Source organism: Chiloscyllium plagiosum, unplaced genomic scaffold, assembly GCF_037043375.1.
Source record: "Chiloscyllium plagiosum isolate Xiang-an unplaced genomic scaffold, Cpla_swu_hap1 HiC_scaffold_2, whole genome shotgun sequence".
NCBI classification, from domain to species: Eukaryota; Metazoa; Chordata; class Chondrichthyes; order Orectolobiformes; family Hemiscylliidae; genus Chiloscyllium; species Chiloscyllium plagiosum.
In genome coordinates, this window is record NW_028270140.1 from 31,613,167 (window position 1) to 31,640,345 (window position 27,179).

At 42.3% G+C, this 27,179-nt stretch overlaps 1 protein-coding gene across 2 annotated transcripts in view; it reads left to right on the top strand.

Moving 5' to 3' along the window:
• tjp2a (tight junction protein 2a (zona occludens 2)) overlaps nt 1-27,179 on the top strand; it is a 141,603-nt gene that overhangs the window by 920 nt on the left and 113,504 nt on the right. Inside the window, exon 1 of one of the 2 annotated variants that reach the window (XM_043716815.2) lies at nt 20,686-20,820. The exons of the other annotated variant lie outside the window; for it this stretch is intronic. Within the exon in view, the coding sequence (XP_043572750.2) occupies nt 20,800-20,820 (21 nt within the window). The 5' untranslated portion in view covers nt 20,686-20,799. Of the gene's footprint in view, nt 1-20,685; nt 20,821-27,179 lie in introns of those variants that run through there. 2 annotated transcript variants of the gene reach the window in all.

Consider the following 27,179-nt stretch of genomic DNA (forward strand, 5'->3'; position numbering starts at 1 on the left):
GGATTAACACAGGTTCAAATGTTGGACCAGTTTTGTCTGCTCATTAAGCCAGTGGCTACATGAAAACCTCTTTAAAGATATTCGTTTTGCTTTTCTTGGTTCCCAATTTCACTCACCATAATAGAGCAGGGACAAGTAATTTTCACACAGATATTTGCCAATATTGCCTTGAACCAGCCGATAACAGTAGTGTACTCTTATTTATATTGTTCCTTTAATGCTGTAGAAATTATGCAAAGTTTTTCTCAATGGCTTTATCAAACAAAATTTGACAACCGGCCATATAAAAAAACAACACTGTAACCTCCTCCAGCCCTACAATCCTCTGAAATGTTTATCCTTCTCCAATTTTGACCTCTTATGTGTCTCTAATTTTCACCACACCACCACTGGCAACCCTAGCCTGTATTACAGGCTCCCTCAAGTCTCCCTATGTCCTACTAAGATGTTGCTTAAAACCTATCTCTTCAATAAAGCTTCTGGCTACTCTTCTGGGATCTTTATTTGTGGCTCAGTATCAAAGTTTGTTTGATTTTTGTTTGTGCAATGCATTGGGATATTTTTGCATCTTTAAAGATCCTACATCAATGCACATTGTTGTTTATACATTAGTTTAGAATCAACATGACTGTATTCTTTATCTTGCTTTGACGACTTTCAAGATCTTTGCTCAGTAACAGCTTCAAAAACTGGAAGTCAGTGCATGGCACTCTGATCAACATCTGAACAGTTTTGTGAGATCATTGGTCAGAATAGAAAAAATAACAATCAATCATACTTATCATACTTCTTGCTTAATCTTCATGTCATTTGACCTCAATACATTGAAAGACAAAAGCATAATACAGTATGATTGATCAAATTGCAGAGCACCCATTAATTCACATTCAGCAGGGCTTTGAGTTAGTCAAAGGAACCCCAATGTAACACGGTTACAATGGCTTGACAGTAAAAGGCATTGTAAAAAGACATTGAGAGTTAATCTGGAAAAGCTCAGGAGTCTTTTTCTGCTTAACATGCTGCCTTCAGGCCAATGCCCTTTATCGTCAATACAGTCAAACATGCTTTCCATGCTTTTGTGCTGCAGTGTGACATCCCAGAACATGTTGTAGCTTCAGGTATAGAGTGAACAGGCAGTCAGTCATTCATCAGGGCAACTAGTGTGATAACCTTCTATTTCTTTCATAAATACAGTTTGTCCACTTTCCTGATCCATGCCTCAAAAATGCTGGAGGTTATCCAGGTAGTTTTGTTAGCCACATGCTGCTTGGATAGTGCCCTAACATTCACAAAGCAATATAGTTTCACAAGAAGTGGCAGCTTTTCAGTGCCACCCAAGTTGAGACAGACCATAGGAGTGACACACTCGTTGCTTCCGCTATATTTGTTTCATCTTTAAATGCTAAAGAACAATCTGGAAAAAGTCAGGAAAACAATCCAGTTCATTCAGGTTAAAACTGTTTCTTAGCGCATTCTTGTTCAAGCTGTGGGAAAGACCATTTTTCAGCCATCGCTGCAGGTTTCCTCATGATCCTGTGCTCTAGCAAGACATTTTCATCACAATCGGAAATTAGGGTTATCCGAATTCAACTACCTGTAATTGCAATTTGATTGCACTGTGAATGCTGAAATGGGAATCTGAATGGGAAAAGTTTAAAAAACAACAACCTATTTCCAGGTCTGGCCTTCTCTATGGAGAGGAACAGAGTTAATGTTTCAGATTGAGATAGTCAGGTTCTGATGAAGAGTCATCTCAACATGATTTGTTAACTGTTTTCCTCCACAGATGCTGTCTAACCTGCTGAGTATTTTAAATGTTAATTGTTTTTGCTCTTTGAATATCTTGTGCTTCCTGCTTACTGTGTACAAACCTTTATTTGATTAACTTTCCTGATTTTTATTCATGAATTGCAGTCCACCTTCAGCTTGACACAAAATGGGTGTATTAAAAAGTTGGTTACAGATTAACAACCAATGGCGACTACTTCAATAAAACACGTTCATTCATTAAACTAACAACTTTCTTTAAAATTCAGATCTTTTTCCTTTCCTATAAAAAACGATAGTAATTATCCTAGCTCACTCAGTAACTCAGGCCATGATCATGATGGGGAGTCTCCAAGTTGCACTGACAGTCTCTCCTTACCTAGTTGAACTCAGCCAACACCAAAAGAAGGTCTAAACTCCCTTTGTGCAGCTGGACTAGTGAGTTGAACATACGAACAAGGAACAAGGGTTTGACATGTGGCTCTTTCAGCCAGCTCTGCTATTCAGTAAGATCATGGCTAATTTAATTTTAACCTCAACTCTACATTTCCTGCAATTCCCCAATAACCCTTGATAATCAAAAATCTATCTACCTCACTTTAAAAATATTTTAAAATTCTGCATCTACCGTCTGTTGAAGGCAGTTCCAAAGGCTCTCAAGCCTCTAAGAGATAAAAATGTTTCCTTGTCTCTGTTTTAAATGGGCACCTTCTTATTTTTAAATTATGACCCCTAGTTCTAGATTCTCCTACAAAAGGAAACATCCTTTCTCCATCTACCTGGTCAAGTCCCCTCAGGATCTTCTATGTTTCAAGTGTCAACCTTGACTATTCCAGAGGATATAGGCGTGGCCTGTCCAGACTTTCCTCATAAAGCAATATGCTCATTCCAGTTATTAGACCAGCAGACCTTCTCTGAACTGCTTCCAACACTCTAAATCCTTCAGAAAGTATGGTGACCAGGATTGTACACAAAACTCTAGATAAGGTCTCAAAAATGCCCTGTATAACTGAAGCATAACATCACTAGTCTTGCATTCAATTCTTCTCACAATACACTGCAACGTTCTATTAACTTGCTTGATTACTTGCAAAACCTGTGATTCATACATTAGGACACCCAGATCTCTCTGCATCTTAGAGCTCTGGAATCTCTCACCATTTAGATAATTTATTTCTTTTTTATTCTCTCTGTCAACATGGACAATTACACATTTTTTCCCAATGCACTCCATTTACCAGATCATTATTCACTCATTTAAACTATCTCATTCCATTATAGGCTCCTTATGTCCTCTTGATTAGAGTGGTGCTGGAAAAGCACAGCAGATCAGGCAGTATCCGAGGAGCAGGAAAATCGACACTTCAGGCAAAAGCCCTTCATCAGGAATGAAGCTGGGAGCCTCGGGATGGAGAGATAAATGGGGCGGGGGGGGGGGGGGGCGTTGGGGCGTTGGGGCGGGGGGGGGGGGGCGTTGGGGCGTTGGGGCTGGGGAGAAGGGAGCTGAGAGTGCAATAGGTGGATGGAGGTGGGAGTAAAGGTGATACGTTGGAGAGGAGGGTGGAGTGGATAGCAGGGAAGGAAGATTGACAGGTCATGAGTGCAGTGCTGAGTTGGAATTGGAGTAAGCTAGAGTGAGGGGAAATGAGGAAACTGGTGAAGTCCACGTTGATGCTGGGGTTTGAAGTGTCCTGAGGCAGAAGATGAGGCATTCTTTCTCCAGGCATCAGGTGGCAAGGGAGTGACGATGGAGGAGGCCCAGGACCTACATGTCCTCGGCAAAGTGGGAGGGGGAGTTGAAATGTTCGGCCAGTGGGCGGTGTGGTTGATTGGTGCGGATGTCCCGGAGATGTTCTCTAAATGCTCTGCGAGAAGGCATTTGGTCTCCGCAATGTAGAGGAGACCGCATCAGGAGTAACAGATACAATAAATGACGTGTGAAACTGCAGATGAAACCTTGATGGATGTGGAAGGCTCCTTTGGCGCCTTGGACAGAGGTGAGGGGGGAGGTATGGGCACAGGTTTTGCAATTCCTGCGGTGGCAGGGGAAGGTGCCAGGAGGGGAGAGTGGGTGTTGGGGGCATGGACCTGACCAGATAGTCACGGAGGGAACGGTCTTTGCGGAAAGCGGATGGGGTGGGGGGGAATATATCACTGGTGGTGGGGTCCGTTTGAAGATGGTGGAAATGTCGGCAGATGATGCACTATATGTGGAGGTTGGTGGGGTGGAAGGTGAGGACCGGGGGGTTCTGTCCTTGTTACGGTTGGAGGGGTGGGGACTTGAGGGCAGAGGTGTGGGACATGGATGAGATGCGTGTTGGAGGGCACCTTCAACCAAGTGGGAAATGAAATTGCGGTCTTTAAAGAAGGAGGTCATTTGGTGTGTCCTGTGGTAGAAGTGGTCCTCCTGGGAGCAGATGCGGCGGAGGTGGAGGAATTGGGAATACAGGATAGCATTTTTGCAGGAGGTAGGATGGAGGAGGTGTAATCCAGATAGTGGTGGGAGTCGGTGGGTTTGTAAAAAAAAAAAAGTCACCTTCACAAACCTTGCAAAAATGTCACCGTTGAGTAAGTCATTGTTGGTGGAGATGGAGAGGTCCAGGCAGGAGAGGGTGAATTTAAGGTCAGGGTGGAATCTTCACAACTTACTTTCCTACCTATCTTTGTGTCATTAACAAATTTGGATGTCATACCTTCAGTCCTTTCATCCAAATTATTTATACAAATTGTAAAGAGTTGAGGCCACAGCACTGACCCCTGTGGCACACCACTCATGAAAAAGACCCACTTATTCTTACTCTTTGTTTTCTCTTAGCAAACCTATCTTCTATCTATGCCAATATGTTACCCCCATATCATGAGCTTTTACTTTCCACAATAATCTTTGCTCTGAAACCTTATCAAATGCCTCTGGGAATCTAAATACGTTACATTCACTGTTTTCCTTTTATCTAGAACACAAGTTACTTCTTCAAAGAATTCCAATAAATTAGTTAAACATGATTTCCTCTTGAGAAAACCATGGTTGGTTCTTTCTGATTACCTTGAACTTAGCCAAGTATCCTTTTATAGCTTCTTTAATAATAGCTTCCAATATGCCAACAAAGTTCCCAGTTTTTGCTCACTATGTACTAGAAATGCCTGACTGCAATTTACCTGACTTGAAATTTGAGTTGTTGTTGTTGAAACTACCTTTCTTACTTTAGAAGTCTTAACAATCAGTGCTGCTGGTTATGTTGCAGAGTGGAGGCTGCAACACTCCAATCACCATTCTGACTCCTATTCAACGTCCACACAAAGATCCCTAAGCAGTGACTGCCAGCAGCAATCCTAAAAGTGTTTTCCTTCTCAAATTTAATAGTGACAATCTTAGAACTAACAGCTGCCAAATACATAATACCCCATTAAGTGTCCTTATCTTCCCCAATTCATTGGTATCCATTTCCCATTTCCTAACCCCTGTCGCTTCCCTGAGACGTCACTATTGTTCCTTCCCCAGTCCAATTATTAACAGAGGTGATTCAGGCTCCTACGTACTGCAAACAGGAAGTGCTTTCTGAATAAGAATTCCCTCATAATCCCAGAGGACCATTGGCAGCTTTCTCAGTAGACCTAAGTCTAATCACACATCAGCTGATATTGAAATGGTAGGACCTTTATGGTGATCTCAGCTGTAACTGAAATTGAACCCACGCGTCTAGTACCACTCTGCATCCAAACCATCTAAATGAGTTAACTGACGCCCCCAATCCAGCACCCAGCATCCCTTCCATTCACAACCAGAAAGAACATTTAGGGCAAAGACTGACCAGACTCAATCAAGACTGAAGGATGACCCTGATAAACATCTAAAATCACAGAATACTTTTAAAGGATAGGTGGAGAATGTGAACATTGGGTGAGACCAAACTAGAGGCCACAAATACAAGGTAGTCCTGAATTAACCCAATAGGGAATATAGGAGAAGCATTGTCAATATGAGAGTGGTGAGCATGTGGAATAAAAACACAAAGTGCTGGAAAACCCAAAAGGTGTGGCAGCTGGTGTAGTGAAGGCACCTTTGATGTTTTGAAGTGAATATGAATCTCTTTCAGAACTAAAGATGAGGAACTTGTTATGACAGGGAGTGCTTAAGGTGAATAAAATATTTAAGGGAAGCTGGATAAATATATAAGGGAGAACACAAATGAAGGATACAATGATGAGGCTTGATGAAGCAAGTAGAGTGGGAGAAGATTTCTATGATGTATAAATAAGGACCGAGACCAGATGAACTGAATGGCATATAAATTCTGTCAATGTTTATGTAAACTGAAACCAGTTGCATGACACCAACTTTCACTCTTTGTGAGATCAACTAGTTAAGCATGGAGCTAAGATCTTTCTTGTGCAGGACTACTGAAGGAGGCTTACAATGTCAGTTTCAAAATGATATTGGGTTTTGACTGTAGAAAGCATTATGATAAGATGGCAATTGACCGCAATGCTTAGGAATGACAATTGTCACAAGTGACTCAAGAGTGCACCATGAGCAACTACTCAGTGTCAAAAATAATCTATCCCAAAGTTACTTCACCCTGACTATCACTGGGGCCTGGACTGGGCTTGGGCAGTAATTAGTGAGTGGTTGGAGAAGACCCAGCAGGTGTGGGAATCTCCATTGATACGTGGGCTCCGGCCTGAAGACAGACCAAAGGAAGATCACACTGTGACATGGGGTGGTAGTGTTGCCAACTTCCGAGAAGTCCCCTGGGGTATCCAGGAATTGGAACTTAATCTCTTCAATGCCTCCATGAGGAACTCACCGGGGATAAATCATAGAGCCTTGTGTTTTAAAAAAAGTAATGTGTATTCAATTTAATTTTTTTAAAAAACTAAGAAAATGGGGAAGAAAGTGTACTGTTTTAAAAGGGATGAAAGAAAAGAGAGACTAGGAACAAGGGGTATTTGTACACAATCATTGCAAGTGACAGGACAGACTAACGAAGGAATTATTGCATTGTATGTCATGTTAATGATAATGATGTTTAATAATCAATTGCTAGTCAGGATTGATTAACTCTGTGGATTAGTTTATTTAAAACAGAATAATATGTTGTGAAGAAACCATCATAGCAAACTGACTTACTTCTGGATGCAGCTTGCAAACTCACTGTAGGCTAACTAGCAGATAGATTCACAATACATGGAGTCCTTTAAAAATTAACTTTCTTTAAAGCAAGGTACATATACAAAAACTGTACTTCAATATTACCTCATTGACTGTAAAATGCTTTGTGACATCCTGATGATGTGAAAAGCATTATATAGATGCAAGTCTTTCTTTCTTATTGCTGGACCAAGATTTGTTTTGTAGCCTGGAGTTAAACTGGGCTTGTATGATGAAGATCTCTAAAGCCTGATGGATCTATTTATTGAAAGTGTACAAATTCTTATTCAGTCTGAAACTTGGTACAGCAAAAAGGGTATTCAGGTTTTCCTTAACGTGCAGAAGGAGGTGGAAAGCACTGCTATAAAGGAAAGGATATCAGTGGAATTTGTTTGTGTGGAGCCTCAGCACAGTCAAGAATATTGATATCATAGCATTTGCTCAGCGTGCGTGCTGTAAAACCTGAACAGAATAACTTAGAGATCATTTCTAAAGGTGAAAACTGAGGACATCAACAGCAAACGAATTCCCAATGCCCCTCTGGTGTGTGTCTTCAAAGAAAAGTGGTGCAAATTGCTCAATCTAGACAGGAAAAAGAACGAAACTATTCCCGTTGGAGGAAAGGTTGAGAACCAGAGGATACCCCCTGAAGGTAATTTGAGAAAGAAACCAGAGATGACTTGAGGAAAAAAGTACTATTTAACATGTCAGTGGTTGCAAACTGGATTGCACTGCCTAACAATGTGATGGAGGCAGTTTCAAAAATGATCTTCAAATGGGAATTGAGTAATTATTCGAATAGAAAAACTTGCAGGAGCAACAGGGAAAAGGTGGGGGGGGGGGGGGGGGGTGGAACTTGTGCAATTGTTTAATTCCTTCATGGGACCTAGATATTACTGGCTGGGTCAGCATTTATTGCCGATCCCTAGTTGCCCTTGAAAAGATGGTAGTGAGCAGTTTTCTTGAACCACTGCAGTTCATGTGCTGTAGGTCGACCCACATTGCTACCTTGTCCATGCCGACCAGATATCCTAAACAAATCTAGTCCCATTTACCAACATTTAGCCCATATCCCTCTAAACGCTTCGTAATCATCATCCAGATGCCTTTTCAATGCTGTAATTGTACTAGCCTCCACAACATCCTCTGGGAGCACATTCCATATAAGCACCACTCTCTGCATAAAAAAGTTGCCCCTTGCATCCTTTTTAAATCTTTCTTCTCTCACCTTAAACCTATGCCATTTAATTTTGGACTCTCCCACCCCAAGGAAACGACCTTCTCCTGAAGAAGGGCCTGTGCCTGAAACGTCGAATCTCCTGTTCCCTGGATGCTGCCTGACCTGCTGTGCTGTTCCAGCAATAAAGTTTCAACTTTGATCTCCAGCATCTGCAGACCTCACTTTCTCCTCCTTATCTATTTACCCTAACCATGCCCTGCATGATTTTATAAACCTCAAGAGGGTCACCCTTCAGCTTCCAATGCTCCAGCGAAAATATTCCCCAGTCTATTCATCCTCTCCCTATACCTGAAACCCTCTAACCCTGGCAACATCCTTTTTAAGATAAGAGTGGTGCTGGAAAAGCTCAGGAGGTCAGGCAGCATCCAAGGAGCAGGAAAATCAATGTTTCGGGCAAAAGCCCTTCATCAGGAATGGAGGCAGGGAGCCTCCAGGGTGGAGAGATAAATGGGGGGTGGGGGGGGGTTGGGGCTGGGAGAAGATAGCAAAGAGTACAATAGGTGAATGGGGGTGGGGATGGAAGTGATAGGTCAGAGGGGAGGGTGGAGAGGATAGGTGGGAAGGGAGATTGGCAGGTAGGACATGAGGACTGTGCTGAGCTGGAAGGTTGGAACTGGGGTAAAGTGGGGGGGAGGGAAAATGAGGAAACTAGTGAAGTCCACATGGATGTGCTGGGGTTGAAGTGTTCCAAGGCAGAAGATGAGGCATTCTCCCTCCAGGCGTCGGGTGGTGAGGGAGCAGCATTGGAGGAGGTCCAGGACCTGCATGTCCTCAGCAGAGTGAGAGGGGGAGTTGAAATGTTGGACCACGGGACGGTGGGGTTGATTGGTGCAGGTGTCCTGGAGATGTTCTCTGAAGCGCTCTGCGAGGCGGCGTCCAGTCTCCCCAATGTAGAGAAGACCGCATCGGGAGCAACGGATACAATAAATGACATTGGTGGATTTGCAGGTGAAACTTTGGATGTGGAAGGCTCCTTTGGGGCCATGGATGGAGGTGAGGGAGGAGGTGTGGGCGCAGGTTTTGCAATTCCTGCGGTGGCAAGCGAGGGTGCCAGGATGGGAGGGTGGGTTGTTGGGGGGGCGTGGACCTGACCAGGTAGTCACGGAGGTAACGGTCGTTGTGGAAGGCAGAAAGGGGTGGGAAGGGAAATATATCTATGGTGGTGGGGTCCATTTGGAGGTGGCAGAAGTGTCGGCAGTTGATGTGGTTAATGCGAAAGTAGGTAGCATGGAAAGTGAGGACCGGTGGGTTCTGTCCTCGATACGGTTGGAGGGGTGGGGTTTGAGGGCGGAGGTGGGGGATGTGGATGAGATGCATTGGAGGGCATCTTTAACCACGTGGGAAGGGAAATTGCGGTCTCTAAAGGAGGAGGCCATCTGGTGTGTTCTGTGGTGGAACTAGTCCTCCTGGGAGCAGATACGGCAGAGTCGGAGGAATTGGGAGTATGGGATGGCATTGGAGGTAGGGTGGGAAGAGGTGTAATCCAGGTAACTGTGGGAGTCAGTGGGTTTGTAAAAAAATGTCAGTGTCAAGTCGGTCTTTATTAATGGAGATGGAGAGGTCCAGGAAGGGGAAGGAGATGTCAGAGATGGTCCAGGTAAATTTAAGGTCAGCATGGAATGTGTTGGTGAAGTTGATGAACTGCTCAACCTCCTCGCGACAGCACGAGGTGGCGCTGATGAAGTCATCAATGTAGTGGAGGAAGAGGTGGGCAGTGGTGCTGGAAGATGGACTTTCTACGTAGCCAACAAAGAGACAGGCCATACGTGTGCCCATGGTTACCCCTTTGGTCTGCAGGAAGTGGGAGGATTCGAAGGAAAAATTGTTAAGGGTGAGGACCAGTTCAGCCAAACGAATGAGAGCGTCAGTGGAAGGGTACTATTGGGGACGTCGGAAGAGGAAGAAACATTGGGCTTGGAGGCCCTGGTCATGGCGGATGGAGGTATAGAGGAATTGGATGTCCATAGTGAAGATGAGGCATTGGGAGCCGGGGAAAAGGAAGTCTTGGAGGAGGTGGAGGGCGTGGGTGCAGTTCATCAACTTCACCAACATCCTCCGCTACATTGATGATTGCATCAGTGCCACCTCGTGGTCCCGCGAGAAGTTTGAGCAGTTCAGCAACTTCACCAACATCCCCACATACGTTCAAGACACCACCGAGACAATTGTCAGAATGCACAGCTGAGAAAGAACAATTGTTCTTTCTATAAAGAAAGAATGTGAAGTTGGCCGGGTCATGGGAGGGGAAATTTAGAAAGAAAAGTTAATGAAAATAAGTGGATAAATAAAACATGCAGTATAGAGCATTACCATTAATCTGGACGTATGGAGAAATGATCATATGTTCAAACCTGACCTTAGCTGCTGAAAAACTTGAATTCAAATGTATAAATAAATCTGGAATACAAAGCTTTTACTAATCATAGTGATTATGAAGCTACTGGATTGTGATTAAAGAAAACTATCATGTTGCAGCTATACAGGACATTGGTTAGGCCACTGTTGGAATATTGCGTTTAATTCTGGTCTCCTTCCTATCAGAAAGATGTAGTGAAACCTGAAAGGGTTCAGAAAGGATTTACAAGGATGTTGCCAGGGTTGGAGGATTTGAGCTATAGGGAGAGGCTGAACAGGCTGGGGCTTTTTTCCCTGGAGCGTCATAGGCTGAGGGGTGACCTTTATAGAGGTTTACAAAATTATAAGGGGCATGGTTAGGGTAAATTGGCAAAGTCTTTTCCCTGGAGTTGGGAGTCCAGAACTAGATAGCATAGGTTTAGGGTGAGAGGGGAAAGATATAAAAGAGACCTACTCGGCAACTTTTTCATACAGAGGGTAGTACGTCTATGGAATGAGCTGCCAGAGGAAGTGGTGAAGGCTGGTACAATTGCAGCATTTAAGAGGCATTTGGATGGATATATGAATAGGAAGAGTTTGGAGGGATATGGCCTGGATGCTGGCAGGTGGGACTAGATTGGGTTGGGGTATCTGGTCGGCATGGACGAGTTGGACTGAAGGGTCTGTTTTCATGCTGTACATCTCTATGACTCTATGACTTTCAGAGTAGGAAATTAATGTGGCGGGGGCTGGCAACCAGAAGAGAAAACAAGTAGGCAGTGAGGTGGAGACTGGAGACTGTAAGAATTATGAAGATAGCATTAATAAAGGGAAGAGTAGGCAGAGAACAGATGAGCGCAAAAGAACTGGTGGCCTGAAATGCATCTACTTTAATGCAAGGAGTATAGTGTGTAAGGCAGATGAACTTAGGGCTTGGATTGGTGCCTGGGAATATGACATTATTGCAATCACAGATACTTATTTCAAGGAAGGGCATGATGATTGGCAATTAAATGTTCCAAGGTATAGACACTTCAGACAGGACAGGGAGGGAATTAAAAGGGGGGTGGAGTTGCATTGCTGGTCAAGGACGATATCACGGCTGTGCTAAAGGAGCACACTATGGAGGTCTTGGGTAGTGAGGCATTATGGGTGGAGCTGAGAAATAAGAGTGCAGTTACACTGGGGCTGTATTACAGGCCTCCCAACAGTGAGCATGAGGTAGAAGAACAAATAGGTAAACAGATTATAGAAAGATGTAAAGGCAATAGGGTAGTGGTGATGGGAGATTTTAATTTTCCCAACATTGACAGGGATACACTTAACGTCAGAGGTCTGGATGGGGTAGAATTTGTAAGAAGCATCCAGGAGAGTTTTCTAGAGCAGTATGTCAATAGTCCGGGGAGGGAAGGGGCCATATTGGACCTGGTACTGGGGAATGAGCCAGGATAGGTGGTAGAAGTTGTGGTGGGGGATTACTTTGGGAACAGTGACCACAATTCTGAAAGTTTTAGAATACTCACAGATAAAGAAGAGAGTGGTCCTAAGGGAAGAGTATTAAACTGGGCCAAGAGCTGAAAATGTGTTGCTGGAAAATTGCATCAGGTCAGGCAGCATTCAAGGAGCAGGAGAATCGACGTTTTGGGCATGAGCCCTTCTTCAGGAATGAGGAAAGTGTGCCAAGTGTGCTAAGATAAAAGGTAGGGAGGAGGAACTTGGGGGAGGGGCGTTGGAAATGTGATAGGTGGAAGGAGGTTAAGGTGAGGGTGATAGGCCGGAGTTGGGGTGGGGGCGGAGAGATCAGGAAGAAGATTGCAGATTAGGAAGGTGGTGCTGAGTTTGAGGGTTGGGACTGAGACAAGGTGGGGGGAGGGGAAATGAGGAAACTGGAGAAGTCTGAGTTCACAAGGGATGAATGCAGATTCCTGTCCTCCTGTTCAATCACTCTGTAATATACAGACCTCTGAGATCTCCAGTGTCTACCTTCTGATCATTGCCCATTTTACATTGTTCCACCACTTGTAGCTGTGCCTTCCATTTCCAAGACCTCAAACTGTGAACTTCCCTCCCAGAAACTCTCTACCTTTCTCTCTCCTCCTTTTAAGATGTTCCTTCAAACCTCCCTTTTTCTTCAAGCTCATTGCCACATGCCCTAAAATCTCCCCATAAGGCTTGGTGCCAAATTTTGATTGTTAATGATCCAGTGAATTTTGAAATATTTTACAATGCTAAAGGTACAGTGTGAAGGCAAGTTGTTATTTGTGTTATTACCAAAAGTATTAACCCAAACAGCAAAATAACCATGTAATCCAATTTCTATATGATTAAAATAAAGTACTCAACCAAGTAGACCTAGCTAATCCAGCTCACTAGCAAATTTTGATATGAATATATCAGCCACTTACTGAAGGGAGAACGTGAATGGGATACATTTGAATTTTAAGATGGAGTTGACAAGGTACCACAAATTTAGTAAGAAAAGAGCCCCTGATATTGGAGATGCTATATTAGAGGGATAGAGAATTGGCTATCTAATAGAAGACAGAGAGTTGGGATAATGGAGAATTTTCAGGATGGCAACATGTAACTTTTGGAGAGCTACAGATATCAACCACTTTTGGAATATTGTGTGCAATTCCGGTCTCTCTCCTGTAAAAAGGATGTTGTGAAACTTGAAAGGGTTCAGAAGAGGTTTATGAGGATGTTACTAGGGTTGGACGGTTTGAGGTATAGAGAGAGTCTGAATAGGCTGGGGCTATTTTCCCTGGAGCGTCAGAGGCTGAGGGATGACTTTATAGAGATTTATAAAATCGTGAGCAGCATGGATAGGGTAAATAGACCTTTCCCTGGGGTGGAGGAGTCCAAAACTGGACGGCATAGGTTTAAGGTGAGATGGGGAAGATGTAAAAGGGACCTAAGAGGCAACCTTTTCATGCAAATAGTGGTGTATGTATGGAATGACTTGCCAGAGGAAGTGGTGGAGGCTGGTACGATTACAACATGTAAAAGACATTTGGATGGGTATATGAATAAGAAGGGTTTGAAGGGATATGGGCCGGGTGCTGGCAGGTGGGACTAGATTGGGTTGGGATATCTGGTCAACATGGACAAGTTGGACTGAAGGATCTGTTTCCAGGCTGTATATCTCTATGACTCTATATCGGTACTGGTGCCATAATTATGTACATTATGTAAATTGAAAAAAATTGCACAAAGCCACAGAACAGAGGGATTTAGAAGTCCTCATCCACAAATCAAAAAAGCTTGCATATACTTTCAGCAAGTAATACGGACAGAAAATAGAATGTTGGAATGCAGTATAAAAATATAGAAGTTCAAAGTTTGTGAGAAGATTTGTAGCTCGGGTGCTCATTGTTGTGGTTCTGTTTGCCGAGCTGGGAATTTGTGTTGCAGACACTTCGTCCCCTGTCTAGGTGACATCCTCAGTGCTTGGGAGCCTCCTGTGAAGCGCTTCGGTGATCTTTCCTCCGCCATTTGTAGTGGTTTGAATCTGCCGCTTCCGGTTGTCAGTTCCAGCTGTCCGCTGCAGTGGTCGGTATATTGGGTCCAGGTCGATGTGCTTATTGATTGAATCTGTGGATGAGTGCCAAGCCTTTATGAATTCCCTGGCTGTTCTGGGAATTCACAGGAGGCTCCCAAGCACTGAGGATGTCACCTAGACAGGGGACAAAATGTCTGCAACACAAATTCCCAGCTCGGCGAACAGAACCACAACAATATAGAAGTCTTGCTAAAATGACACAAGGTACTAGTTAGACCACAGTTGGAATACTGTGAACGATTTTGGACCACTTATCCAAGGAATGATATAATGGCATTGGAGACAGTCCAGAGAAAGTTCACCACGCTGAAACTGAATATGGAGGAACTGTCGTATGAGGAGAAGTCGAATAGATTGCGATTGAGAGGCAACTTTATAGAAACATGCACGATTCTGAGGACACTTGACAGAGTAAATATGGAAAGGGTGTTTCTCCTTGCAGGAGAGTCTAGGACCAGAAGGCATAAACTCAAAGTAAGGGGTCGCCAAGTTTGGAAGGGGTGAGGAGGAATTCATTCTCTCAGAGGATCGTGAATCTGTGCAATTCTATACCACAGGAGACTGATGAGGCTGAGTTGTTAAGTAGATTCAAGGCTGAGATAGTCAGATTTTTAAACTGTAAGTGAATCAAGGGTAATGGCCAAAAGGCAGGAAAGTAGATTATCAGATCAGCCATGATCTCACTGCATAGCAGAACAGACTCTATGGGCTGAATGGCCTACTTCTGCTCCTATGTCTTATGGAGCTATTGTCCTTTTGACTAAACTCTACAACTTTTAAAGAGCTGTGCACATGCCTTTCATAACCTCAGGATATCCCAAAGTGTTTCACAGTGAGATTCATAAAATATAGTCACTGTGCTATAAATGTAGCAGCTAGATTTCAAGGTCCTACTACTATCTAAGCAATGCTGAGAGAAGGATAAATATTTGAGCAGGACAACCTGCTCCTCCTCAAAATAGTGCCATGCATGTCCTTTGAGGCACCAGGCATGGTCTCAGTTTGACATTACATTAGAAGACAGTGTTTCCTATGGGACAGCATTCTTTCAATGCAGCATTGGAAATGTCAGCCGAGGTCATAATTCAAGTCTCTGAAACCCATAGGTTTCTGACTCAGAGGTAAGGTATTACCCTGTGAGCACTTCACAACCACAAAATAGACATTTTGATCGCTCCTAATTAAAAAAAATAGAAATTGTCATTCAACGTTAGGAGTCAAACGTGTTTGAATTAAATGCACTGATTTGATCATGGTCTTGTCAGCTGTTTTGCAGTACAATGTCTGGCTGTGGCCTAGACCAATAACCTCTGGGTATTGTTGCATTTCAAAAGATTTCCTTTAAACCTACAGTAACCTCAATCTGAGTCAGTACAATTATATTCAACTGTATCTGAGTTTCATTAGGCAAAAGTGAGGACTGCAGATGCTGGAGATCAGAGTCAAGATTAGAATGGTGCTGGAAAAGCACAGCAGGTCAGGCAGCATCAGAGGAGCAGAAAAATCGACATTTCGGGCAAAAGCCCTTCATCAGGAATGAGGCCATGCGCCCGGGTAGCTCAGTCGGTAGAGCATCAGACTTTTGCCATGCGCCTAAGTTTAATTAACCTAGCTACCTTCAACATCATTGTTTAAATGAGTGGACACATTCTCCTCCCTGCTTTTATCTTTTTTGAACAGTTACTGTTGAAAGAAAGCTCCTATCATCCTCTGCACTTTCTGATCTACACTGGCCTCTGGTCTTCCAGCACTTCAATATTAAAATTAACATTCTTGTTTTAAAAGCCCTCAATGGTCTATCTCTGCAAGCTCTTCCAACTCTGTAATCTTCTTAAATATATTCAAAACTGGCCTCTTGAACATGTCCAGTTTTAATCCTTCAATCATGAACTGCCCTGCCTCCAGCTAACTGAGCCCCGAGTTCTGAAATTCTCTCTTTAAACTTCTCCACTTCTTCTTTCTCCTCATTTACCTCACTCTAAATCTATCTTTTTGAACACGTTTTAGGTCACTTCTCTTAATATCTCCTCATGTGGCTTGGACTCATATTTTGTTAGAAGAAGCAGATTAGAAGGTTTTACTCCATTGAAGGCACAGTACAAATACAAGACGTTGTTGTATCAGGTGCATGGCTGTCTCAAGGAAAGCTCCTAGTTTTTCATAGCAAGGGGCAGGTAACATGAACACATTTTTGCCAGGTTGGAGCAAAGACTTGGGATCTCGAGGAACTGAATATTTATTTCCAGGACACTGCTGGGAGTAACACCTGGGAATGAAATAATGAGAGCATTTCCTTTGAGCATTTATTTGTTGTAAAAATATTAGAGAGGGGATTATTAAAAGCTGTTGTATTTACAGTCCAGCAAAATACAAGTCATATAATAAATAACTTTCTCACACAGGAAACAACAGGAGACAATACAGTCCCTCAAGCAAATCTACTTTTCAATGTGATCATGGCCGATTTTGATCAAATTTTGCATGACTGCCTTCATCCATGTCATTTTAATACCTTTGGTTAACAAAAGCTTTGTCAATCTCGGTATTAAAATCAGCAGTTAATCTAGCATAAATTACCATTTATGCATTTATATTATCCTTTGTATAGTTGTTATCCTTGACCTTGGGAACCCTTGAGCGGTGAATTGTATATTGATGGGCTTTGTCTTAATTTTTTGAAATATATGATTTATCATTCATATAGGGGCTGGAGTATGGTGACTTAAAACACTTTTCACTGTATTTTTTGTAAAAATACAAGTGACAATAAATTACTATTCTATTAATATTGTACGCTTACAGACAAAAAGTCTGTCTGTTATTTTTCAACTCTGTCTTCTAGCCTTAGACATTCTGACCAAAGAAAAGAGTTTCTCTCTATCCACCTTTTTTGTTCCCCTTAAGAGTTGTAAAACTTCAATCAAATCACCCCACAATCTTCTAAATTTAAGGCAATCCAACTTTAGATTGCATAATTTCTCCTCACGTAACACTTGGAGTTCATGTATCATTCTAGTAAAATCGATGTTGCACTGCCTCCATTGCCAATATATAATTCCTGAGTTGCAGAGCGCAATACTGTTCCAGGTGTTTTATATATAGGGTTTTCTGTAGCTCAATTATTACATCCATCCCCTTGCATATAGACATCTGGATCTATAGCCCAATATGAAATTAATCAATTTCCTTATTTGTATACTAATTCATGACATTTTAATGACGTGTACGTACACTGGCAAGTCTATTTGGGCCTCTACTGTTCTAGCTTTCCAACCTTTAGAAGCTTTGTATTTTTTAAGTCCAAATATATTTACTTTTATATTAACTTTCATTGAAATCAATTTGCCACAGTTTTACACTTGCACTTAGACTATTCATATCACTTTGTCAGTATAGTAGTATATTCAGAAGCATAAGATTATGATGTTATCATGTTAAGGAGTCATAGAGATGTACAGCATGTAAACAAACCCTTCAGTCCAACTCCTTCATGCCAACCAGATATCCTAAATAAAGCTAGTCCCATTTGCCAGCACTTGGCCCATATCCTCCTAAATCCTTCCTATTCATCCAGGTCCCTTTTAAATGTTGTAATTGTACCAGCCTCCACCACTTCCTCTGGCGGTCATTCCATATGCACACCATATGCGTGAAAAAGTTGCCCCTTAGATCCCTTTTAAATTTTTCCCCTCTCAACCTAAACCTATGCCCTCCAGTTCTGTGCTACCCCATGCTAGGGAAAAGACCTTGTCTATTTACCCTATCTGTGCCCGCCCCCCATGATTTTATAGACCTCTATAAGGTTACCCCTCAGCCTCCAACGCTTCAGGGAAAACAGCCCCAGCCTGTTCAGCCTCTCCTTATAACTCGAATCCTCCAACCCTGGCAACGTCCTTATAAATCTTTTCTGACCCCTTTCAAGTTTCACAACATCCTTCCTACAGAAGGGAGACCAGAATCGCACACAATATTCCAAAAGTGGCCAAATATATGCAAATTTGACAATCAACTGAATCATTAAAATACATAAACAAATTAAGGTTTTTAACAAGCCTGTGAAGATTAGATGTATTGGACAAACAGTTATAAGGGTTCTTGTGACAAAACCTCCAGAAACACATGCATCCAATGTTGGTGACACAGCTGGATCTGAATTACAGACACCAATCCTAGCATAAATACATCCCAAGATCTTAGTGAATGCTTTTTTTGTAATAATCATCCTCCGTAGTTGATAACTCAAACAGTTTGAGCAGTCAGCATCAATTCTTTCCACTTGGATGGAATCTGTCAAAAAGCCAAGATTAAAGATCCCATGTTGTTTTCAGACCAAGCAGGGTACAGCAAGTGTCATTAGCCTGGTCACATTACACAACATTCCTACCAGAACCACACATCTGCCTGTATTGCTTGTAAGACAATGCTTTTCACTGTGCCTCGGTACACGTGACAATAAATTCATTTTAATTCAATTACAGGGTTTCACATGATTTTCTTTTAAGAAACAAAAAAAATTCAATTCTAGTTTTTCTTTCACTTCATTAATTTTGTTGATTATTATTTTCTAATTAGTGCTTTCCAGCTGGATTTAGGCCTATCATTTTAGGGTGGGGTCAACAGTTTGCTCTTATGACACATCTCAGATTGTTTACGACATTATAGGTGCTATATAAATGTAAGTTCTTGCTATTTAGATTCTTTCATGGAATTTGACCGTTGCTGGAAAAACCAGCATTTATTTCTCACCTCTAATTGATCCTTAAAGGCGATGGTGAGTTGCCTTCTTGAACCATTGCCGTCTTTGTGATTTAGATACACAAATGGTGCTGTTAGGGAGAGAGTTCCATGGTTTTGACCTAGTAACAGTGAAAGATGGCAATATACTTTCAAGTCAGTATATTGTCTGGCTTGGAGAGAAATGCATCTAATGCCTTTGTCCTTCCAGTTGGCAAGGGCCACAGATTTGAAAGATGCCATTGCAGAAATTTTGATGAGTTTTTGCAGTGCCTCTTGTAGATGGGACACACTGTTACCATCATGAATCAGTGGTGAAGACAGTGAATATTGAAGGTGGTGGGTAGGGTATCAATCAAATAAATTGTGTTGTCTTGGATGATGCACAACTTCTTCAGTCTTTATAGAGTTGCTCTTATCCTGGAAAGTGGAAAGTATTCAATCAAACCCCTGCCTTATGCCTTGTAGATAGCTGAGCTTTGAGACATGAATAGATAAATAACTTGCAGCAGAGTTCCAGCCTCTGACTTTTGTCCATAGTATTTTATGTGGCTGGTTCAGTTAAATTTCTTGCCAGTGGTGGAAGGATGATCACAGTGGGCTGGGATGGGGTTCAGCAATGGACTATTATGGTGAGATGGTTCACTTCCATCTTGTTCATTATCTGGCACTTGTGTGGCATGAACTTTATTTGCCTCTTATCTGATCCCAAGCCTGGATGCTGTCCAGTTCTTGCTGGGTATGTTGTCCATCATGACATCAACATTTAGTTTAATGGTGCCTTTTGGTTGAATACATGTGGCATATTATATAGTTTTCCTCATAGTGCCTGCCTTGCTTTGATTTGGGAACTTCCTTGGGGGCATGTGCAAGTTTGATGTTATTTTGCAGAGAAGAGGAACTCCAGCATAATGTTTAGGGATTTGTGGGAAAAGATAAGCTACCCCATTTCGCCCATGTTCCCCTATCTTGTCTTCCTCATCCCTCTCCTACTCTGATGCTTGGACCTTCTGCACAGAGGTGACCATGGAGTACATATGGTGCCAGTTGACTCAATGCTTTTGCTGTTTAGTGGGCACTGCCAGGACTATTACAGTAATATCATAATTTGAATTTATAAACCTCATTGTGCGAGTCTAAATAACTTGCACGTTTATAGTGTCATTTACGACCTCAACTCCCCAGAGGCAATGAAATATTGCCAACTTCGAAGAGTCAAAACACAGCAAGCTCCCATAAATAGAAATGTGAGATTGACCACCTGTTTTCGTGATATTGGTTCAGAGATGAAGAGAGACTAGGACCACGCCAACTCTCATCCCCCCCCCCCCCCGGAGGGAGCCAATGTATTATCTCATTCGAGAGACAGCACCTGTCCTTTACTATTAGCCTGAATTTTGTGTGCGAGGGATTTGAACGCCCAAACTTGCAACTCAATATTCACGAAGATTACTCAGTGAACGTTTTGGTAACATCTCGTATGAAATTAATTTTCATGTCCCATACCTCTTCTAAATGCGAACTTTGTCGCTGAATCCTTGGATTACGAGCATTCACGGACTTCCAAATTTATACTGGGCGTTCCCAACCTTTGCTACATGTGGAGCAGCACACGTTTGGGGGAGGGGGTGGGGGTTCCACAGATCAAAGGGGTGGCACATCCACCAGTTTTAAAATGTTCTACGACACATTTATACAATGAAAGAAAAGAATTGAGCTCCTTCTAATAAATGAAATGATGAAGGTTCAGAGCCCTTCGGTCGAGGTCGATGTGCCCCTGCATCAACCTCCCTGCTCCCCCTCGGCTGCAGTGGATGCTCCCGAACCTTGAATAAGAATGTTGTGAGCAGCTGAGCTGTGAGTTTCAGGGAAGCCTCCACAGACTGGGGGTGGGGAAAAATACAACAACTTTTATGTTTAATCTGTAACTCAATTCATTGTGGGGAAGGATTCAAACCAATTCTGATGTGAAAAACAGCTGGGAACAAATCCAGCTCGTCGTTTCATCAGGAAATGCCCGTCAGGAGAGGCGAGGTGAATTAATTAGCATCTTTTTGACCGATTCCTTCCGCCCTTTGTGTTTCGCCTAAACAATGCAATTTAACCTAAGAAACAGTTTACCTTTTGGGGGGGGGGGAAACAATTCATTAAATCCTGTTTTAAGCTTAATGCGTACATTTCTCCCCCTCTTCTAGGGGAAATAGCGTTCCCATGAACATGGATTAAATTTAATCCTAGAATTAAATAAAGTTGGCTGAGTATTAAATTGTACGTATACTTCGTAATTGTAAGGCCCTTTGCGGAAAGAATGGAACTTAATTATTTCAAAGAGCTGGCACGATGGGTCGATTCGCCATGTATTGTAAATGTGATTAATGAGAGGTTGAATCTGATTTTTTTTTTAAAAACTGGGCCAAGTGTAATCTGAGTTGGAATCTGTGTTACCACAGTGCACAAAAGATGAGTATCATACCTTGTTGCAATTGTCTATCTGTTCGAGTAGTGCGTTGATTTAAGATGGAAGTGAATAAAAGAATTCGGTGACTAGAGATTTAGTTGCTTTGACCCATGAAGTAACGTGCTTTCCCTCTTCATTTTAAGCACGGTTTAAACGCCATCTGTAGAGGGAGTGATCACCTCAAACTCTGATTTTTTTTGTGTGTGTTGAAATAGTGGGAATGAGTGACCAGCAGTTTGCTAAGAGAGGCAAGTTCCTCAGGAACTGAACTGATGAGACTGTTTGCACTCTGTTATTTGTCAACCATTCCGTCGTCTCGTGTATTGTTTGAAAAATAGAAGATCTCACTTTTTACAATGTGTGTTAATTTCGCCATTAAGGGTGGGATTTCTTGCTTTAAAAATAATGTGCTGGGTCCACAAACTTCTAAGCCCTGCAAACAGATAAGTTAGGAAATTGACCAGCATATCTTTCAAAAGTAAAATGTCAGTACGGTGGTGGGTGGGTGGAAGGCTTTGTTATTGAATACCAATGCGGTAGATTTTTGGCTTCGATTTGTGGGAATGTTATTTATTAAATAACAATAGGAAGTACTATTTGAATTGGTTGAGTTTCATTTAGAATATCGTGTGCAGCTTGGGCACTCCGCTTAGGAAGTGTGCCTGTCATGTTAAAGGTACAGTGCAAATTCATTCAACCGTGAATGAAAGGTTGTACTTTATGAAGGAAGGTTCTTTAAAGTGGGAAATCTTTCGCAGACGGGTAAAAGCTTTTCAAAATTCTTAATGTCTTGTGCAAAGGTCAATAATAAAGAAAATTGTTAGTCAATGGTAATTGGAGACATGGGTTTGGGATTAGTGTAATGAATGGATATGAAATATTTTGTCATAAATGGAGATTAACATTCCTAATTTGAAAGTCAAGTAGATAACTCCTTGAAGCAAAAAGAAACACAAATATGGGTGAAGTGGAATAAATCCCAGTGCTTTGGGATGACGTGCAGTGAATATCCACCTTGCGTATGAATCAGTAGTTCTGTATTTCATTTGGACTCTAGTGTTCTGTTCCTGAGGTTTCACATACGAGATGCAATTTGCGCACACTGACTTCTGCAAACAGTTAGTTTATTAAAGTTTGTACAAGCTGGGTGACCCCTTTTTGACCCTTTTACAGGCATGTGAAGTAGAGTCAAAAAAAGAGATCCCGAACAAGGAAAATAGATTCCTTTTACGTAGAGGTCAGTTGGCAATGCTTATAGATACACTGGCCACTTTCTCTCTTCTCCTCTTTCTCTCCCCCCCCCCCAAACCACATGTCATCCCAGGTACAATGGTAAAATGAGATATCATTCTCAGAAATAATGGTAATGCCCTAACCCTAGAGGATCATTATGCTGATGATTTCCTGACTCAGTGATTTCTCCAAGATAATATAGATGCGATGTGTCCTAGTTTTGGGGTTATCTTGCAAATGAGTCTGGGCTCTACCTCTTCCTCAGACAATGTAGGTGTGATACGCCTCAGCATTGGGGATGATCATACAAGCAAACCTGATTGGCTGGGGATTGCTATGAAAGTATGGAAGAGATGTTGGGGCCGCAGATGTTCACGTTATATGTTAATGATCTGGATGAAGGGACTGGGGGCATTCTAGCGAAGTTTGCCGATGATACAAAGTTAGATGGACAGGCAGGTAGTACTGAGGAAGTGGGGAGGCTGCAGAAGGATCTAGACAGTTTGGAGGAGTGGTCCGGGAAATGGCTGATGGAATTCAATGTGAGCAAATGCGAGGTCTTGCACTTTGGAAAAAAGAATAGAAGAATGGATTACTTTCTAAACAGTGAGAAAATTCGTAAAGCCAAAGTACAGAGGGATCTGGGAGTGCTAGTTGAGGATTCTCTAAAGGTAAACATGCAAGTTGAGTTCATGATTAAGAAAGCGAATGCAATGTTATCAATTATCTCAAGGGGGTTGGAATATAAAAGCACTGATGTGCTACTGAGACTTTATAAAGCTCTGGTTAAGCCCCATTTGGAGTACTGTGTCCAGTTTTGGTCCCCACATCTCAGGAAGGACATACTGACACTGGAGCGTGTCCAGCGGAGATTCACACGGATGATCCCTGGAATGGTAGGTCTAACATATGAGGAACGGCTGAGGATCTTGGGATTGTTTTCATTGGAGTTTAGAAGATTAAGGGGAAGTCTAATAGAAACTTACAAGATAATATATGGCTTGGAGAGGGTGGATGCTGGGAAATTGTTTCCGTTAGGTGAGGAGACTAGGACCCGTGGACACAGCCCTAGAATTAGAGGGGATAAATTCGGAACAGAAATGCGGAGACATTTCTTCAGCCACAGAGTGGTGGGCCTGTGGAATTCATTGCCGCAGAGTGCAGTGGAGGCTGGGACGCTAAATGTCTTCAAGGCAGAAATTGATAAATTCTTGATGTCACAAGGAATGAAGGGCTACGGGGAGAATGCGGGTAAGTGGAGTTGAAATGCCCATCAGCCATGATTGAATGGCGGAGTGGACTCGATGGGCCGAATGGCCTTACTTCCGCTCCTATGTCTTCTGGTCTTATGGAGATTGAATGAGAGTTTAATTTGATAATAGTAGGGGGAGTAGTAGCAAATGACTGTCTAATTGTTGTGGGGGTGTCATTCGCATTCCTGCCTGACTGTTGCCCCCACCCACTTCCAGAACATTCAGTCAGTGCAGTTTAACCCTTTGATATTACTTTAATGTCCAGATAGAGATTCCCATTTAATCTTTTAACCTTACACGAGTACTTGATGGCCAGCGAATGTGTGGTTGATGACGCAGATGATCAGAGTGAGAGATTCCTGGTTGTACATGTGAAAGTAAGAACATTGGGGGCAGGCGGCGGGGAAACGGCACGGTGGCTCAGTGGTTAGCACTACCGCCTCACAGCACCAGGGTCCCAGGTTTGATTCCAGCCTTGGGTGACTGTCTGTGTGGAGTTTGCACATTCTCTCCGTGTCTGTGTGGGTTTCCTCCCACAGTACAGTCCAAAGATGTGCAGATCAGGTGAATTGGCCATACTAAATTGTCCATAGTGCTAGCTGCATCATTCAGAGGGAAATGGGTCTGGGTGGGTTACTCTTTGGAGGGTCGGTGTGGATTGGTTGGGGGCCTGTTTCCACACTGTCGGGAATTTCTAATCTAAATCTAAACCTAAACATTGAATTCTTGATTGTCACTATTCGTAGATCCAGAATGCAAAATAGATATAAATGTGCATGTTTTCCCAGCATCCCAATTGAGCTATAGCACGCCACCACAATGTTCTGGGATAGACATAATGTGCTTTAATTTCTGTCTATCGGACAGAAATCCTTTAGGAAGAAAATCATTAGAAAATAACATAATCGAAAGAGTAACCAAAATTGTGCAACAATGCATGAGTATTGCAAATATCCACATGGCCCTTAACTCTGGAATTCCCATTGTAAACCTTGCTATATCTTCTCCATAAAGCCTCGCTTCTCCCTCAACCCTTTTTGATTTCACTCCCATAATTCTTGATTCCCTGAGTTTTTTTTCCCTGTTCCAGGCTTGCTTGTAATCCACTATAGAGAATATGCAGCCCTCTGGGATGTAGTGTTCAGAAGAATCATGGCTCTTTTGAGTGAGGGGGTTTCTCCTGCTTCTTTTGATCCTGATGAGTGGCCCCTTGTACTAAGACTCTGCTGCCTTTTTTTTTTTACCTCTGACCAGTGGAAAAATCATTGATAATCTTATGGCATCTTATTGAGAAACCTGTAAGGTTCTGACAGGGCAGATATTGAGGGATGTTTCTCCTTTTTGCAAATTTGGATCTGGGAACCACAGATTAAATTTGGAGGTGGTTTGCATATTTGGAACAAAGGTGAGAGGGCACTCGTTCTTAAAGAGTTGTCTTTGGTGTTCCCACAGAGAATGGTGGAGTCTGGGTCACTTAATGTGTTTGAAGCTGGTTTGCAGATTTTTTGATCAAGGATCAGATGGAAAAGTGGAGTTAACGCCACAGTCAGATCAGCCATGATCTCATTGAGTGACAGCGCCTACTCCTTCTCCTAATTGTTGTGTATTTGCTATGCTTTTGGTTACATGTCCCAATACTGTACATCCTTTGTGGAGTTCAGTGCCAGATCTTGTTTGATTATTCTCATGTCTTAATCTGCTTTAAAAGATGCTCAATACATCGTAATTGTTGCAATGCTAGATTCTATAAGGAAAAATGTTGAGTATAAATCTGTCATTAATTTACATGTTGGTTTGGCATCTGTAGTAGAAAAAATGACAGCTTGTATTATTAAGGAAATTTTGAGTAATTGCTTAAAATGCAGTCATTGAAAGCTAATTATAGTTTTGTATGAGCATGGAATGAATGTTTTGACCAGTTGCTTCCTTGAGGCACAGAAATCATCAAGGTTTGAAGGTTATGATGGGCTTAGATAAGCTAGATGAGGAAAATACATTTTCATAGGTGACCAAGACTAGTTGACCCATATTTAAAGCTTGGGCAAGAATTACATGGGCATATGAGGAATTAGTATTAGCCTTATTGTCAGATGTACCTGCATGAGTACAGAGAAAAGTTTACAAGTTACTGCTGATGGTGTCTTAGGTACAAATGTACCAAGGTACAGATTCTTAAGTAGGAGAAAGTGAGGACCGCAGATACTAGAAATCTGTGTCAAGAGTGTGGGGCTGGAAAAGCACAGCCAGCCAGGCAGCATCTGAGGGAGCAGGAGAGTTACTGTTTCGGGCGTAAGCCCTGATGAAGGGTTCTGCTCGAAACATCAATTCTTCTGCTCCTTGGATGTTGCCACACCTGCTGTGCTTTTCCAGCACTACACTCTTGACAAAGATTCTTCAAATTCTAAGGGGAAAAATAAAGAAATAAAAAGTCTACCTTTTACAGACCTTAGTGTATGCAAGTTCAAAATCATAGGACTAAATTAGAAAACTACAGAAATAAAAAGTTTAGGTTAACAGTCCTTCCAACCCAGACCATGCCAGTACCTCTCCTCCAGACCACGTTGGGCTTCACCTCAAGGTTGTCAAGGTGGGGAATGCTGGGAGTCCCACTCTGGATTCACCTTGAGGCTCATGGGCCAAGGAAGAACTTTTTACTCATAAATTGTAATGATCTGGAACTTGCTGTTCTTGAGGGCAGTGGAAGCAAAATCAGTCAAATGATTTTGGAAAGGAATGATGGTACTTATAGGAAACTAATGAGCAGGGCTTTGGGGACAAAATGTGGAAATGGTACTGGCTAGATTGCTCTGCAGGGAACTGGCATGATGGGCTTAATGACCACCCTCTAGACAATAAATGTCTCTTTCACCCCTCCTCCCCTTCTCAGTGTTTGTCTGGGGGGGGGGGGGCTATAGAATTATGTAGAAATTTACAGCACAGAAACTAGTACAGTTTGTGTCGGTCCTCCTGTTTTTGCCACAGTCTTTCCCTATTTTATTTTCTTCATCTTCCCCTCGCTGTATCCTTCTGTTTACAGAATTTCATAATTATTACTTCCTGCTGGCTTTCCCCCACAAACCTGCACATCTTTTCTATTCAAATGATCATCTAATGCCCCTCTGAATGTCTCTTGCTGTTGTAACTACTACTACTGTTAAGTGAATCTATAATAAATGGAAGCATCTTCATGGGGAATATAAACATCTCCAACTTCTTGAGTGGAATAGTTTTCCTGGTGCAGGGCTTTTGCACGAAATGTCGATTTTCCTGCTCCTCTGCTGCCTGACCTGCGCTTTTCCAGCATCCACTCTTATCTAAACTCTGGTTTCCAGCATTTGCAGTCCTCACCTTTGCCTGGAATAGCTTTCTCCTGTGCTCCACATACTCGAACCTATCACCTCCTCCATCTTTCCTGTCTAAAGTAAAGACCCTAATTTGTTCAGAATTTG